The sequence below is a fragment of the Zea mays genome, chromosome 3 (assembly GCF_902167145.1).
Source record: "Zea mays cultivar B73 chromosome 3, Zm-B73-REFERENCE-NAM-5.0, whole genome shotgun sequence".
Classification (NCBI taxonomy): domain Eukaryota; kingdom Viridiplantae; phylum Streptophyta; class Magnoliopsida; order Poales; family Poaceae; genus Zea; species Zea mays.
In genome coordinates, this window is record NC_050098.1 from 115,111,207 (window position 1) to 115,124,793 (window position 13,587).

The 13,587-nt window shown below is 41.6% G+C and overlaps 1 protein-coding gene and 1 pseudogene across 8 annotated transcripts; both read right to left on the reverse strand.

Moving 5' to 3' along the window:
* Positions 1-2,153: 2,153 nt before the first annotated feature.
* LOC103650443 (DNA polymerase epsilon catalytic subunit B) lies at positions 2,154-8,446 on the reverse strand. 8 transcript variants are annotated; one of them, XM_035966268.1, is made up of 14 exons: positions 8,167-8,446; positions 6,355-6,576; positions 5,993-6,283; positions 5,796-5,850; positions 5,150-5,236; positions 5,012-5,056; positions 4,740-4,829; positions 4,189-4,311; positions 3,844-3,927; positions 3,540-3,704; positions 2,933-3,050; positions 2,751-2,825; positions 2,551-2,638; positions 2,154-2,457 (listed from the first exon to the last, which is right to left on the reverse strand). In XM_035966268.1, exons 3-11 carry the CDS (start codon positions 6,124-6,126, stop codon positions 3,027-3,029), a joined length of 807 nt encoding a protein of 268 aa, XP_035822161.1. In that variant the 5' UTR covers positions 6,127-6,283; positions 6,355-6,576; positions 8,167-8,446; the 3' UTR covers positions 2,154-2,457; positions 2,551-2,638; positions 2,751-2,825; positions 2,933-3,026. The 8 variants fall into 8 exon arrangements, 7 of the variants coding, with proteins under 7 accessions (XP_035822161.1, XP_035822162.1, XP_020405860.2 ...); XM_035966269.1 differs by lacking the exon at positions 8,167-8,446 and adding an exon at positions 7,763-7,902 and having other exon boundaries at positions 2,580-2,638; XM_020550271.2 differs by lacking the exon at positions 8,167-8,446 and adding an exon at positions 7,763-7,902.
* LOC103652125 (uncharacterized) lies at positions 7,606-11,078 on the reverse strand (annotated as a pseudogene).
* Positions 11,079-13,587: the final 2,509 nt, after the last annotated feature.

Genomic DNA, 13,587 nt, shown 5'->3' on the forward strand with positions numbered 1-13,587 from the left:
GCCTTGCCCGTTGGTCGAGACGAGGGGCCGCGTGGGGCCCGCTGGAAGGGCCGATAGGATTTGAATCGAAGCGGAGGCATTCGAAATGGACGGCCGCGATCTTATCCCTGGAGGCGGTGGACGGCTCGGATGGGATCACGCGGCGGCCAGTGCCCCGCGAGGAGGGTTCGAATTTGGAGGGTCGTGAGGTCAGATCGGAGACAAATGACAAATCTTTGTTTAATTTGAAAGCGTTTACCATCTGTGTTACATTATTACATCCCGTCTGATCGAAATTTTGGGGGCTCCATAGGGCAGTGAAAAAGTTTACCGTCATCTATATATCATTAGAGTCGAGGAGCATATATTCATTCCAAAGTTTACATGCTGCTAATAACATTAATTTTACTCGTCGATATATTATTAGACCAATAGTATATATATTGATTAGGCCATTCGTAGCTGTCCGCTAGAAAGAGTGAGTAGTTGATTCTACAAAATAACCACTAAAAATATAAATTTGGTCTAAAATAAGGGTTAGTGCAATACTAAACCAATTTCGAGTAGAGAGAAGGAAAAGCGAAGTCCTGGTCACTTGATTGTTATTTCTATACTAATCTATTAAGAATCTAATGTGGGCATGATACCACGGCTTCACCTTCACTCTAGGTCCATCACCACACTACGCAAAAAAAATAGTGCAAAGGGAGCACTCGAACTCACACCCCCTTTCTTCAGAAATTTGAGGTTAAGCACCAGACCACAAATACCTTATGTTTAGAAATAAACAATAGTTATGTTTGAGTATATAATAACCGTACCAAAGCACGGGCAACTGGCTAGTCAAGATATAATAGATTAAGAGCAATATCACAAGTGAATTTGAAAGACTTAGAAGAGGAAGAAAAATTACAAGCAAATAAGCACACAAGGCATGATGATTTTTTCCATTGTTCGGCCGATACTAAAATGCTTGTCTACTCCATGTTGTGGTGTCCCAACGGATAAGGGTTGCACTTAACTCCTCTTAAGTGATCCAAAGATCAAACTTAATATAGTTATCCTCGCAAGAAATCTCTACAAGTTGAAGCATTTTATTGTCGTACACATATTGATGGAGTTTACTACTCAGTAACAACACAAGAGATGGGAGAATACACACAAGAGCAATGCAGCAACACATTGCAAGAGAAAAAATCACGAGAGCACAAAGTCACAAAGACACAAGAACAGCTCAGAAACGACGCTTGGATCTCACTAAATCATTAGAATGCGTTGCAATAGAGTGTTGGAGTAATGTATTGCTCTTGGAGTGCTGAAGAGGTGCGCCATGGAGGTATTTTTATAGCCCCCAAAAGACCCATAGCAGTCGCCCCTTCCTTGCAAAAAAAAATGTCAAAATCTGGCTGACTACGGGTGCACCAGAGTGCTTGGGTGCTGAAGAGATGCTCCACGGGGGCATTTTTATAGTCCCAAAAGGCCCATAGCGGTCGCCCCTTCCTTGCAAAAAATACCAAAATCTGGCTAACTGTGGATGCACCAGTCCGATGCACCACAGGACCGGGTCCATGTGCTCCGAGTCTGGGATCTGATTGGGCGCCTTCCTTAGCTGGTAGGCACCGAACCGGTCCGGTGCACCTCCGGATTGGGTGCCACGTTAGCTAGCCTTTGGCCAGCGTGCACCTGTTAGAGAGTGTCGTTGAAGGCAGTCCAGTGCGCCATCGAACCATGAACAGTGAAGATCGTTCAGCCATACAGGTGGTCCGATCACTACAAAAAACTGGTTAAAGAACGTGGGTGAAAAACCGTCGAACTTAATGTAATAGGCCGTCGAACTTACCATAAGAACGTGGGTTTACCGACGAATATAGCCGACGGCGATTTTTGGACGAACTTAAAGAAGTAAGTTCGATGGCCCCCACGTTCTTAAGGTTAAGAACGTGGGTACCGTCGAACTTAACAATAAGAACATGGGTACCGTCGAACTTAACAATAAGAACGTGCGTTATTAAGTTCGACGGAGGCCATCGAATTTGTTCTCATAAGTTCGACGGTACCCACGTTCTTATTGTTAAGTTCGACGGGGCCACGTGGCCGTCGAACTTATCTGGCCTGCGTGGGTCTGTACCCACGTTCTTATCCCTTTTTCAGAAAAAAAATAAAAAATACAGAAATAAAAAATTAGACAAACATAAAATCACATGCAACACAGAATATCACATACAATACATATTTCAAACACATGGAGTATTTGGAAGCAACCGTCAGTCTACTCGTACAGGTATGATATACTACCATAATAAAGAATGTACAGCTGATCTGAGAACAAGGATGATTCTATCCCAATTCCTATCTGTCTCACTCCGCGCTAACATTGTCTATTTTCTGTTTCTTTCATTGCCTGCATCTGTGTGAAGGACATCCAAAAAATGCTCCCGCACTGTTATGATTTATTATATGGGGCTTGTAAACCCATTCCTGAAATTCACGGGAGCGAATTGGCATTAGTAGGAAATTCTATTCAAATGGAATAACAGGAAAGTGTTACTAGCTGCCCTAGGAAATGAATACCATCAGCATATCTTCAGCTAAGTACTGACATGTGGCTATCCAGCTTGGAAACAATGTTGCAAATATTCCTAGACCCCCAGTAATCGTGCTAGAGCAACATGTAGACATACTGTTATCTATCATCACTTAACAGATGAGCTAGCACCAACATCTCATTGAAGCCATAAATCTGGCACACTGAACAAAACAATGAATCATACCAGATCAGGGCGAGACTCGCTTGCTCCTAGGACAGCATGTCTATTTGGTTGTACTTCAACATCCCAAATAAGTATCTGGATGACAATGGGAAAAAGGTTGACATCATTCCAACTGCAACACATTATGCCTCGCAAGAATTAAACAGCATCACAAGATCTGAACATACATCCCAAATAAGTACCTGGATGACAATGGGACAAGCAGAAGAGCTGGCTGATTTAGTGAGAAGAGCTGGCTGATTTAGTGAGAGATTTTAGAAGATGCACTATTCATAGTTATGTGCCTCCAGCCTTGAATGCCTATACATTAAAAGAAACTAAATTCAGCAAGCATGAGTAATCAGAGGTAGATTGGAAAAGATGCACTATTCATAGTATGGAAATTGGGCGTTCAAGCCCTTGACATGGGCTCAAATCCAAGAACAAGCAATGAAGCAAGAGTGGGAAAAAACCACATGACTTTTCCTGAAAATGTGTATTTTACATCCTCTTGAGAAGCAAACAAGCTTTATGTAACACATAAACTGTCTGTGGTGCAACTTAAGATAACAAAAAAGTCAGATGATATACTTAGAACTTGAGCAGGAAGGAAAAGCATGGCATAAAAATAAAACCATCGCCAATTTTACATCAAAAAACAGAAGAGCAAAAGGAAAAAGGTCTACTTCAGCACAATTTGACAGCTCAAGTACTTGAGAGTTTCATATAAAACACCTGGATCTAGATGAAGGTATTGCTTCAAGATGCATATGTTATTGAAACATGGCAGAAAATATTCACTAAACATACCTGAACCATTAGCAGAATTTCACAAAGTGTCCCACTTCCTTTCCACAGTACCTCATCAGGTAACATAGGTATTATGGTTGCAAGAGAAAAGATGAAAGGATGGACATAAGTCATGTATAGATAGTATGTTGCAACATCGTCTGATACAGAATACGAAGCCATTGTCTGAAAAAGAAACAATGGGGTGAAAATGAACTCAGGCAAATCTTTCAAATTAAGACGAGTACAATCCATAAAACTAAACACAAAATCCATTGGAGATAACGTCACTTCAGGATAAGAAAAAAAGGAAAACTTCAGGTACCTGTGGCTGCTCCATTGCAAAGCGAACCATATCTTCTGGATTAACCTCCAGAGGATCGTAACGTAGCTTGGCTTTTGTAACAGCCTGCAAGTGTGCTAATGTAACAAGAGAAATGAAATATAGTTAAATAACATGCCCTTGTTGTGCTCGTGGAATAAAAAAATTGCTAAAATTATGCATATTGATTGTATACTCCACACCGTATCACTAAAAATTTGTTTTGTACTATTGTAAATATGTAGTTTTATTAACACATTTAGAAACAAAACCAAGCACTCCATAAAAAATGAATAACATCAAACCCTGAAGTTAGTTTTGTATTTTTGTTTGTAAGTAATGCATCACCTTTAGACCTTGGCTTCCTTGTGGAAGGTAACTGTCTCGCTTCACCCAAGCAAAACAGTCAAGATGGCAAGAAAATTTAGCCCGACACTCGCCCTGGTTATTGTCACATTGGAAACCAATCTCCTGAAACAATAAAAATACAAATGAAGTAGATATGAAACGGTCATCAACTTTGCCATTTCTAAGTCTTATTCAATCTGCTCTAGGTGAGAAATAAATGCAGAGCAAAAACATGTTTCACATAGAACAGTACTAAAGAATAGCTTGCCCTTGTTTATTTTCCTTGCAGAGTGAGCAGTTGTAATCGGCCGGTTAGTGATTGGGGGCTAGGGTTCGCTGGTGTTCTTGGCCGGGACCAGTGGTTCAGGTCCTTCTTATTATTATACCGGGAGGGCGGTCATTCCCTCCCCAACCGAGTTTTTTTATACTGCTGCAGCTTAGCTTAAAGGAGATCATATTTTTCTAAAAGTGCTTCCACGATACAAGATTATAATAACCAAATTACCCATTCTTCCTAATAAAACCTAAAGTGAATTAAATCAACAACGCACCTCATTCATTTTTATTCCATGGTGTGCAGCCCTCTTCTCTAAAAATGGCCAGTCAAAAAAGTCATCGTTGTATGTAACATAAATGCCAGGCTTAGGGGGTGTTTGGTTTCTAGGGACTAATGTTTAGTCCCTTCACTTTATTCCTTTTTAGTATATAAATTGCTAAATATAGAAACTAAAATAAAGATTTAGTTTCTATATTTAGCAATTTTGGAACAAAAATGGAATAAAATGTAGGGACTAAACATTAGTCCCTAGAAACCAAACACCCCCTTAACCTCTTGCATGTGAGAAAACCATGCTTTAAGTAGATCCAACTATAGACAACAAAAATAAAGGGGTTATAGCAAAATAAGTATGATGCATACGGTTGATATTATGCTAAACAATATAACGATAGTTCCTGATACCTCAGTTTGAACATTCTTAACTCTAAAATACCCCTCAAATTCGGGTTTAGGTGTGTACTGCAAATCATCAATGTCTTCTCCAACGCACTACAAAAAATAAAATAAAAATACTACATTGTATATAAACTTAATTGAGAAATATCTGCATCTTGAAAAAGCAATCAGCCAATCAATAAAAGTGGGTAATCAAGATAATGATTTTGCTATATATATTCCTATAATCTTCTTAAACAGTCTGCATCTTTCCTACCATATAAGGGATTTCCTTCACATCTCCATGATGAGTACAACTATGTGTAACAGATTTGACTGTTGTTTTTTGTGAATTCTGATCTCGAAGTACGTATCCAGTACACGACAGACAAGCCAATTGTTCTTTACCATTTTCTAAAACACAAAAAATCATTCCTGTTATAAAAAGGGGGCTTTTTTACATAAGAAACATAGCAGAATGTTACTCCGCTAGAAGTGAGACAAAGAAAGAATGTCATGAAGAAGTTCTCAGGTGATTAGTGCTGCCAATGCTAGACGGTACGCCTAAAAATAGAGCAAGGATGTTTGAAGCCATAAATTCTGTGGATTTTTGGAGATGCTTCAGGTTTTGTCACTAACATTAATAAGTGCAGTTTGTCCCCTAGGTTCTTACGGTAAGTTCGACGAATATAAGGTAGAGTAGCACGGATATATTGACCAGATGATCCCTGCAGTATAAGGAACATATCACAGATTTAACATTTTATAAAGTCAGTTTGCCTCACTGTGGTACTACACCCCCTGAATTGTACAAGTAAGAAGCAGGCATATGCATTGAAAACTATTTTTGAAAACTTATAAGTCACTAACCCCTTTTGCTCCTGCTCGTGAAAGCATCCGTACAAACATGCCGCTGGCTGGTCTGTTCTGGTTCTCAGCCATGGAACGGACTTCAGCCACATATGCAAATTTATTAGGATGCCTCTTCTTAAAAACATAGACATGGTTAGTGCTCATCTTCTCCTGGGCAATAAGAACCTTTTCGCTTCCATTGATAATGAAATAACCACCTTGGTCATAAGGACACTCCCCAAGTTCAGTGAGATCCTTCTCAGATTATTGATACAGTGTGCAGTAACTAGAGCGCAACATGATTGGAACCTGCAGAGTATTAGAGGGTTGAAGAAAAAACGATAAATTGAGAAAAATTATTCATAAGTTAAGTACAGCACCTTCCCAATAAACACTTTTGGATACTCTGCAGTCTCTGTAACTTCCTCACAGTCATGTCCTTTCTTCATTACTCTGTATGACACATCAACATACAGTGGTGCAGAGTATGTCAAGTTCCTGAGCCTTGCTGATTTTGGAAATAAAGTAGCTGTCTCTCCATCGGCTTCAGTCATCATTGGCTTGCTGAGATAGATTTGACCAAAGCTGATCCTGTGCAGAGTCTAATGAAGAATATAATGGGAAATATAAGTCAAAGGACAAAAGAACAAAGGCAAAATGATAAATCGTAAGATATTTCGAGTTCCGCTGAAACATCATAGCACCAAAAAAAATAACTATTTATAAAATTTGTGTTGGTATGCTACAGGCTTTGGTATATGTTGTTTTCGTCTCCAAGGATATTTTCACATATAGACTAGGATGGCATGATATATTACTAGGAATTGCAGATTGCCAAGGATTAGAATGACCCAAACATCAGATTGCATTGTGACCCCACATATATTAGTGAAGGCGACTGCTGAATTCAGACACTATCAAAAGATATCAGTGTAGAGCTTCAACATTTTAATACAAGTTTCAATTCATAATCTTGCACACTTACTAAGGAAAGGGAACATGTTTAGTTCTCTTCAGTTTCTAGAGAAGCACAAATATGTTATGTATTTACTGGTGCTTACTTCTGATGAACATTCGTAAATCCAATTCATGTCTTACATGACTTGTTTAAGAGAATTCAAAAAGATCTTGAGACTTATTTGTTTATCACAAGTGGTTAGCCATTAATGATTGATTTCACAGAAATTTTCAATGTTAATCTGAGAATTGTGTTTTTCCTTAGCAAGCACTTCTACTTGCATTATTCATTATTTGCAAATCACATCACACCACACAGCTCAAGAAAATAAAGTACAGGTGGTTCAAAACCCACGAAACATGAGACGTGCTATCTTCATCATAAGATCAACTCCATATATTACTAGTACCAACTGAAGATCACTACAAATGTCCTGATCAATACAAAACTCACTCTGGAATCTTTTATGCTATCCTTGTCAAACTCAAGAATTCCCTACCATATATCACACAGAGGGAACTTCAGCAGAAGCTATTCTAGACACTAGTAGAACTGAACAATTCCACAATCCCCTGTCCACCTATGTCGGTGCAAAATTCATCCTCAGCCATAAAATTGGGCACCTGTTTCCGCACTAGACCCAAAACCCTAGGTGGACATCTAATCAAGCAGGTGCACAGATGGCAAAGTGATGAGTCGGCAAATGCTACCGAGACACCACGTCATACCAAGCTCCCCCAGCACCCCAGGCTAATCGCCCAGTCTAGCAGCAGCAAATAGTGAACCATTCAGGCATCACTTGTAACAATCGATCAGAGTGGGGCAACAACCTCGGCAAATTCGGCCTGGCGGCCAGGGTTGTGCTACGACTCGGGGCGGATCTCGATGTCGGCGGACTCATCAACAATCTCCTGCATGGTGTTCTGGATGAACTCGTCGAAGGAATCGAGCTGCTGGCGCACGAGGCCCTTCTCCTCGAAGTAGGCGGATATGACGGCCCAGGCGTCGTCCTGAGTGATATCCTCCTGCTGCTCAGCGTCCCCGTCCGCATCCTCATCCATCTCTTCCCCGCCCCCGCCGCCGTACCCCACCTCGTCGTCCTCCTCCGCGCCGTACCCCGCGTGGGCACCTGTTTCCGCACTAGACCCAAAACCCTAGGTGGACATCTAATCAAGCAGGTGCACAGATGGCAAAGTGATGAGCCGGCAAATGCTACCGAGACACCACGTCATACCAAGCGCCATCATCTTCTCGAGGAGGTCCATGGCGTCGGTCCCTCTCAGCGCGGGGCGGTGGTAGCGACGGTGTGGCAAGAAGGAAGAGGGCGAGATGGGGGTTGTGCGAGCTACGGCGGCAGGGAGAGGAAGTGGACGGCACCGCAGCAGGGACGGCCGGTGAGCGGGCGAGGAGGAGGAGGAGGTGGACGGCCGATGATCCGGAGAGCGGTGGCGCGGCGGCGGCGCGGTCTGCTGGTGAGAGATAGAAGCGCGTGGGCGGGAACGAGACAGGTGAGAGAGAGAGTCGCGCGTGCGATTAGATTTAGGTTTTTAGGATTAAGTTCGACGGTGTCCACGTGCCCGACGAACTTAACTTAAGAACGTGAATACCCACGTTCCTAACTCGTTAAGCTCGACGGTTTTAGCCAGGGCCCACGAACTTAACTTAAAAACGTCGGTACCCACGTTTTTAACATAACCCATGAACTTAACTCAAGTAAGAACGTCGGTACCCACGTTCTTAAGTTTACCCACGAACATTTATCAATTTCTTGTAGTGGATGCACACTCGCACGGTCTGGTGCGCTAGGTCACCAAACGGCTAAGTCTAGGCCTCAATGGACCTGGTCTGGTGAGGTGCAGAACAACCCAGTTAAGGCTCCTAACTTCTCCAAATCAATTTAGCTGTCCTTGGGAGCTTTTCTACGACTTGGGCAAACATAATTAGAACATAATCCAATTGACTAAGTGTAGATAGCTCACATTTTACTCGGTCTTTCACCGGGATTTGCAATATGGCTTAAACTAAGTCCTAAAAGCACTTTTCTCACAGAATTAAGTTAGAGTTCAAACAAAAGTGCTAGAAACATGGTTGTGGAGGATCATCGTCGTCTCCCAGTCAACTATGGTTGTGGAGGATCGTCGTCATCATATGATGTATTTTATTTAGCTATTTTGTATAGAACCCCTATTATGTAATAAAGATGTGACATTGATTTATGTACCATGAGTCATCATATGCGTGAGACTTTATGCTAGCACACATTTGAGATGCACTAGGATTTTTCCTTTATTTCGGGTGCGACAGAAGTGGTGTCAGAGCAATGTTGACTATAGTACGTAATCTAGATAGACTTGGACAAACCCTTACCTACTTAACTTTACTACTCTATTTTTCCTAAACTTTCCTTAATCTTTTCTCATCTATTGCTGCTTTACTCTGATTACTCTTACCTCTCTCTTCTCAAGACAAAAGGGGATTTCACATCTTGGAATCTTGTACCTAAAGAAATCCTTAGAAATAGGACATCTAATACTAGGAAAAAAACTATTTTTAGGTATCTATGCACTTGAAAGTTTGTTCTTATGATATCTATTTGATTTGGCTCTTTGGTTGAGTGTGACGAGTTGTGAAGTAATATCCATAATTGTATCTGCATATACATATGGACATAAAAATATATTTTTATAAGATAACTTAGATTAACCCCCATTAAAAATGTCTAGCTTAATAAATCCATCTCATCTTAAAAGCTTCTATCTTATCCTAATAGATCCATCTTACCTAACAGATTCATCTAATCTAAACCAATCTAATCTAGTCATATACAATCTAATCTAGATCTCATCTAATCTATTATGGGCTAATCGAATCTAATGTAACCCAATAAGTTAATATGATCTAATCCAGTTAGATATAATCTAATAAAGATCTAATCCAATCTGATCTAATATAATATGACTTAATCTAATCTAATATGATTTAGTCCGATCTAATCCCTAATTCAGGTTAGTTAATAGTGGTAAAATAGATTAGACCCTACTCATATAAACATGTTTTAATCTAATTCACTCTACCATAAATTGATGCCTTAGACCAACTCGAACATATACATACAATCTAACCTACATGTTCTTGATATGTTGCCTAATCTATCTATTTCAAAACAAGATTCTAACCTACCAACCTGATCTACATGTTCCTAATGATTTGCATAACCTATGTATTCCAACCTAACAACAAAACATAGATTCTGACCAACCTACCTCATGAAATCTATCTTACCCACTGTTATCTTACCAGATGTCCATAACTCGAATGGAGACACCAAGACTGAAGAAGTCAACCTCGCCAAGGGAGACTGGAGTCAACTCAGATCTCTAGATAAGAGAAACATCATTCGCGATGGAAGCTTTCCTCACCATAATCATTCTTACCCCAACCAATCCTTGCTTTTACCATCTCTCATCTTGCCTAATAGGTGGCTAGACATGAAAAATAAACCACCTACTAATTAGAAAGAAACTTCATACTTTTGATCAAATTGGAAACTAAACTAATCTACAAAACAAACCTTCTACATCCCTTTTCTTAGTAATCACAAGGATGAGATTATTTTTAAGGGGGTAGAATTTGTAACACCCAAAATTCTATTTTGGCATAATTAATATGCTATCCAAAAAGATTAGTAATTACTAATAAAAAATTTCTTTCTTTTCAAAGGTACTCTCTAAAATGTCCCCCAAACTGTAAAGCCCAAAATTTGTATAAGGAAAAAATAATAAAATAAATAAATAAATATATTTATAATAGTATTTTGAGATTTTTTGAAAAACCTTTGGAATATTATTGGGTTTCTTTTGTTTTGGAATATTCAAATAAATGGGATTAAACTAGCCAAACAACAGAATAAATAAAAATAGAAATATGCACCCCATGATGAAGTTTTTGCATTTTTTGTATTTGTATTCAAAACTTTGAGACAAGTTTAAATTAGGAAATTAGAATTGGAAATGGGAGATAGGAAAAATAAATCAGAAAAAATAGAAAAGAAAGCCTGAAACGTCTCATGGGCTAGATTCCCCTCCCTCAGCCTAGCTCGGAACGCACATGCGTGGCCCAACCTGCTTGCGTCGGCGCCGACAGCATGGACCCACTTGGCGGTAAAACCACCATGCCACCCTCCCTAACAGACTGGGCCCATTCGTCTCATGCCACGCGCGCACGTTCGCTTGCAGCCGCTATCACATGGGTTCCACAGACCAGACCCTCATCGCGCGCGACCCGCTACGCCTGAAACCTGTGGCAGAACCTCCCAAGTTATTGGGCCCACATGCACCTGTTCTTGTCTCAAAGACCTCATACGGCTATGCATGTGCACCAAATAACTTAACAGGATCCGTCCGAGTGTCCCAAGGACCCCGGATCAACCACTTACAACCAGAACCGCAAGATTAAGTAAACACAAATCACACACCAACATTTTGCAGCGGAATTTCTTTATTACAAAAGGTTACAAGTTACATCAAATTTACATTATGTTTATCAGAGTGATTACAAAGTGATTCAAAGAAATAACTTTGAACTGTTATAAATTATTTATAGTTTTGAATTATATGCTAGCTCCAATGACCATCCTCAATAAGAAGTATAGGAGAGGTACTTAGACTTATAAGAAGGCCGAGCCCACCGGCACTTAGCACCATTCACAGCAACACACTTCTATTTTCGGTTCTTCCTCCTGCATGTGGCCAGTTAAGATAGTCCTTGATCATACAGGCCTACATACACATCCAATCCTTAATTAACCTGGGCGGAGCATCACATGTTCCTAGCCCAAGTCTCGAGTTAAGTACTTCCATCCTTAGGAGTGTTTGTGTTCCTTAGGATGAAAAGAGCATTATAGGGAACTTTGCAGTAAGATCCCACCATGCTCCCAATGAAAATATTCTTGCAGGTAGAAGTCATCCTTCCTCAGGATAAACCTGAGCTAGGCATAAGTGCAAAGGACAAACTCTATCTGCTTATAAGCAGGGCTAAGCATTTTTTTGTAAATCATATTTTGATACGTCACCAGAAGTATCTATAAAAGGAATGGATTTCAAGGTAGCCAATGCATCAAAGGGTTTCCAAGAAATTCCTATAAACCTAATGCACATTTCACTAGACTTAAAGTGTGTAAAAATCATTTAAAAACATAAGGAAGGGGTTGCATGCACCGAAGCTTGCCTGGAATAAACACTAGGTTAGTGTTTGTTAGACGTCGTCCACTTGGCGATCATCTTTTGTTCTGATACTTGTTCCGATTATCCATCTTCAGGTTAATCCACCAGCATCATCTTGCGAATTGGTCCACCTGTTACGTCATCTTGGGGTCGACTCAGCTTTGGTTCTCCGCATCACGTGGTCAATAAACGTACCTAAATGATTTGCATAATGCACATGAATGCATAGCACTGACTTCACTGCACAACTAAAATTCCTCGCATAAAATGCCGATAGTGACTACCGGCAAAGCACTAAAATTACTAAGCAAATAAATTCAGCTTACCAGCAAAAAACGAATCAATACTTGTGAGAATGTTGATAAATTCTGGCTCGGGCTTGTCATCGGACATCTGACAGGTGTTAAGATCTTCCGCCCACATGACCCAGATGGGGCTGATCACAAGGAGGCGAAGCATGGCAAGGCGCGTATCGGAAGAGCTATTGAGATTAAAGACGACGACACACGTCATGACGAGGCGGCATATGGCAGGGAAAAATAGGAATGAACGACGACGAGAGAACAACACAGCCGCGTGAGACTTGGCGATAACGACGAGCTGGAGCGTTGGTCAGCTCAGCATATACGACCAAGAAAAATTACGAGCACACGCGGGGCGAGCAATTGAGTGACGATGGCGGAGCTTGCTGGTTTGCCATGGAAAGGACCAACAAGGTCGACAGCTAGTGCGACCAGATAAAGGAGTGTAGTCCAGTACCATAATGACGATGGCCACCAGAAGGGCGAAGACGAGGTCGAGCGGGGGAAAACGGGTTCAACGGCTTGACGGCAAACGCGAGCACGCGTGAAACCTGAAGGATGAGAGCGGGTGCACCGCCGAGACGACGAGCCGGCGCGCGAGTGCTAACGGGGGCCAGGGGCAAGCACAAGTGCTGGAGTACATCAGACGACACTCGGCGAGCACGTAGCGAGGCGCACAATAGCGACGACAGTCGAATCGGCAACAGAGCGTTGGCGAACTCGACGAACACGACCATGGTTACGTGCTGGCGCGGGTAGGACAACAGTGGTTGGCGAGCCTAAAAGAGGAGCTTGCACAACGATAACCAACAGGGAAGCACGCACGCGCAGCGAGAGACAAAATACGGAACTGGAGCTGAGCACGGCCAAGGGAGCAGGGCCGAGCACGACAAGGAGTTCCGAAAAAAATCAACGTAGGCAGCATACAGTTGGAAAACAGATCATCGGAGTCGACGAGCACGTCGTGGATACAACGTGGGCCGACGACGAGGTCCATGACGAGCGTTAGGGATAAGCGACGGTGATGAGCTCGGCAAGACACAAGGGCCGAGCGACAGCATCCGCGACTGCGCACGGGAAAGCCGGTGAACTCCACGAATCAGGGGCAACCCGGCGCGACGATGGTTCAGC

Bases quoted from the DNA above. Each gene is read 5' to 3' on its own strand.
- LOC103650443 (XM_035966268.1), bottom strand. From the start codon at position 6,126: ATGTCTATGTTTTTAAGAAGAGGCATCCTAATAAATTTGCATATGTGG. The intron at 4,312-4,739 runs GTGCGTTGTTGA...TTATTGTTTCAG, and splicing joins ATGGAATAAAAATGAATGAG to GAGATTGGTTTCCAATGTGA. The intron at 3,705-3,843 runs GTACCTGAAGTT...TTTCTTTTTCAG, and splicing joins TTGCAATGGAGCAGCCACAG to ACAATGGCTTCGTATTCTGT.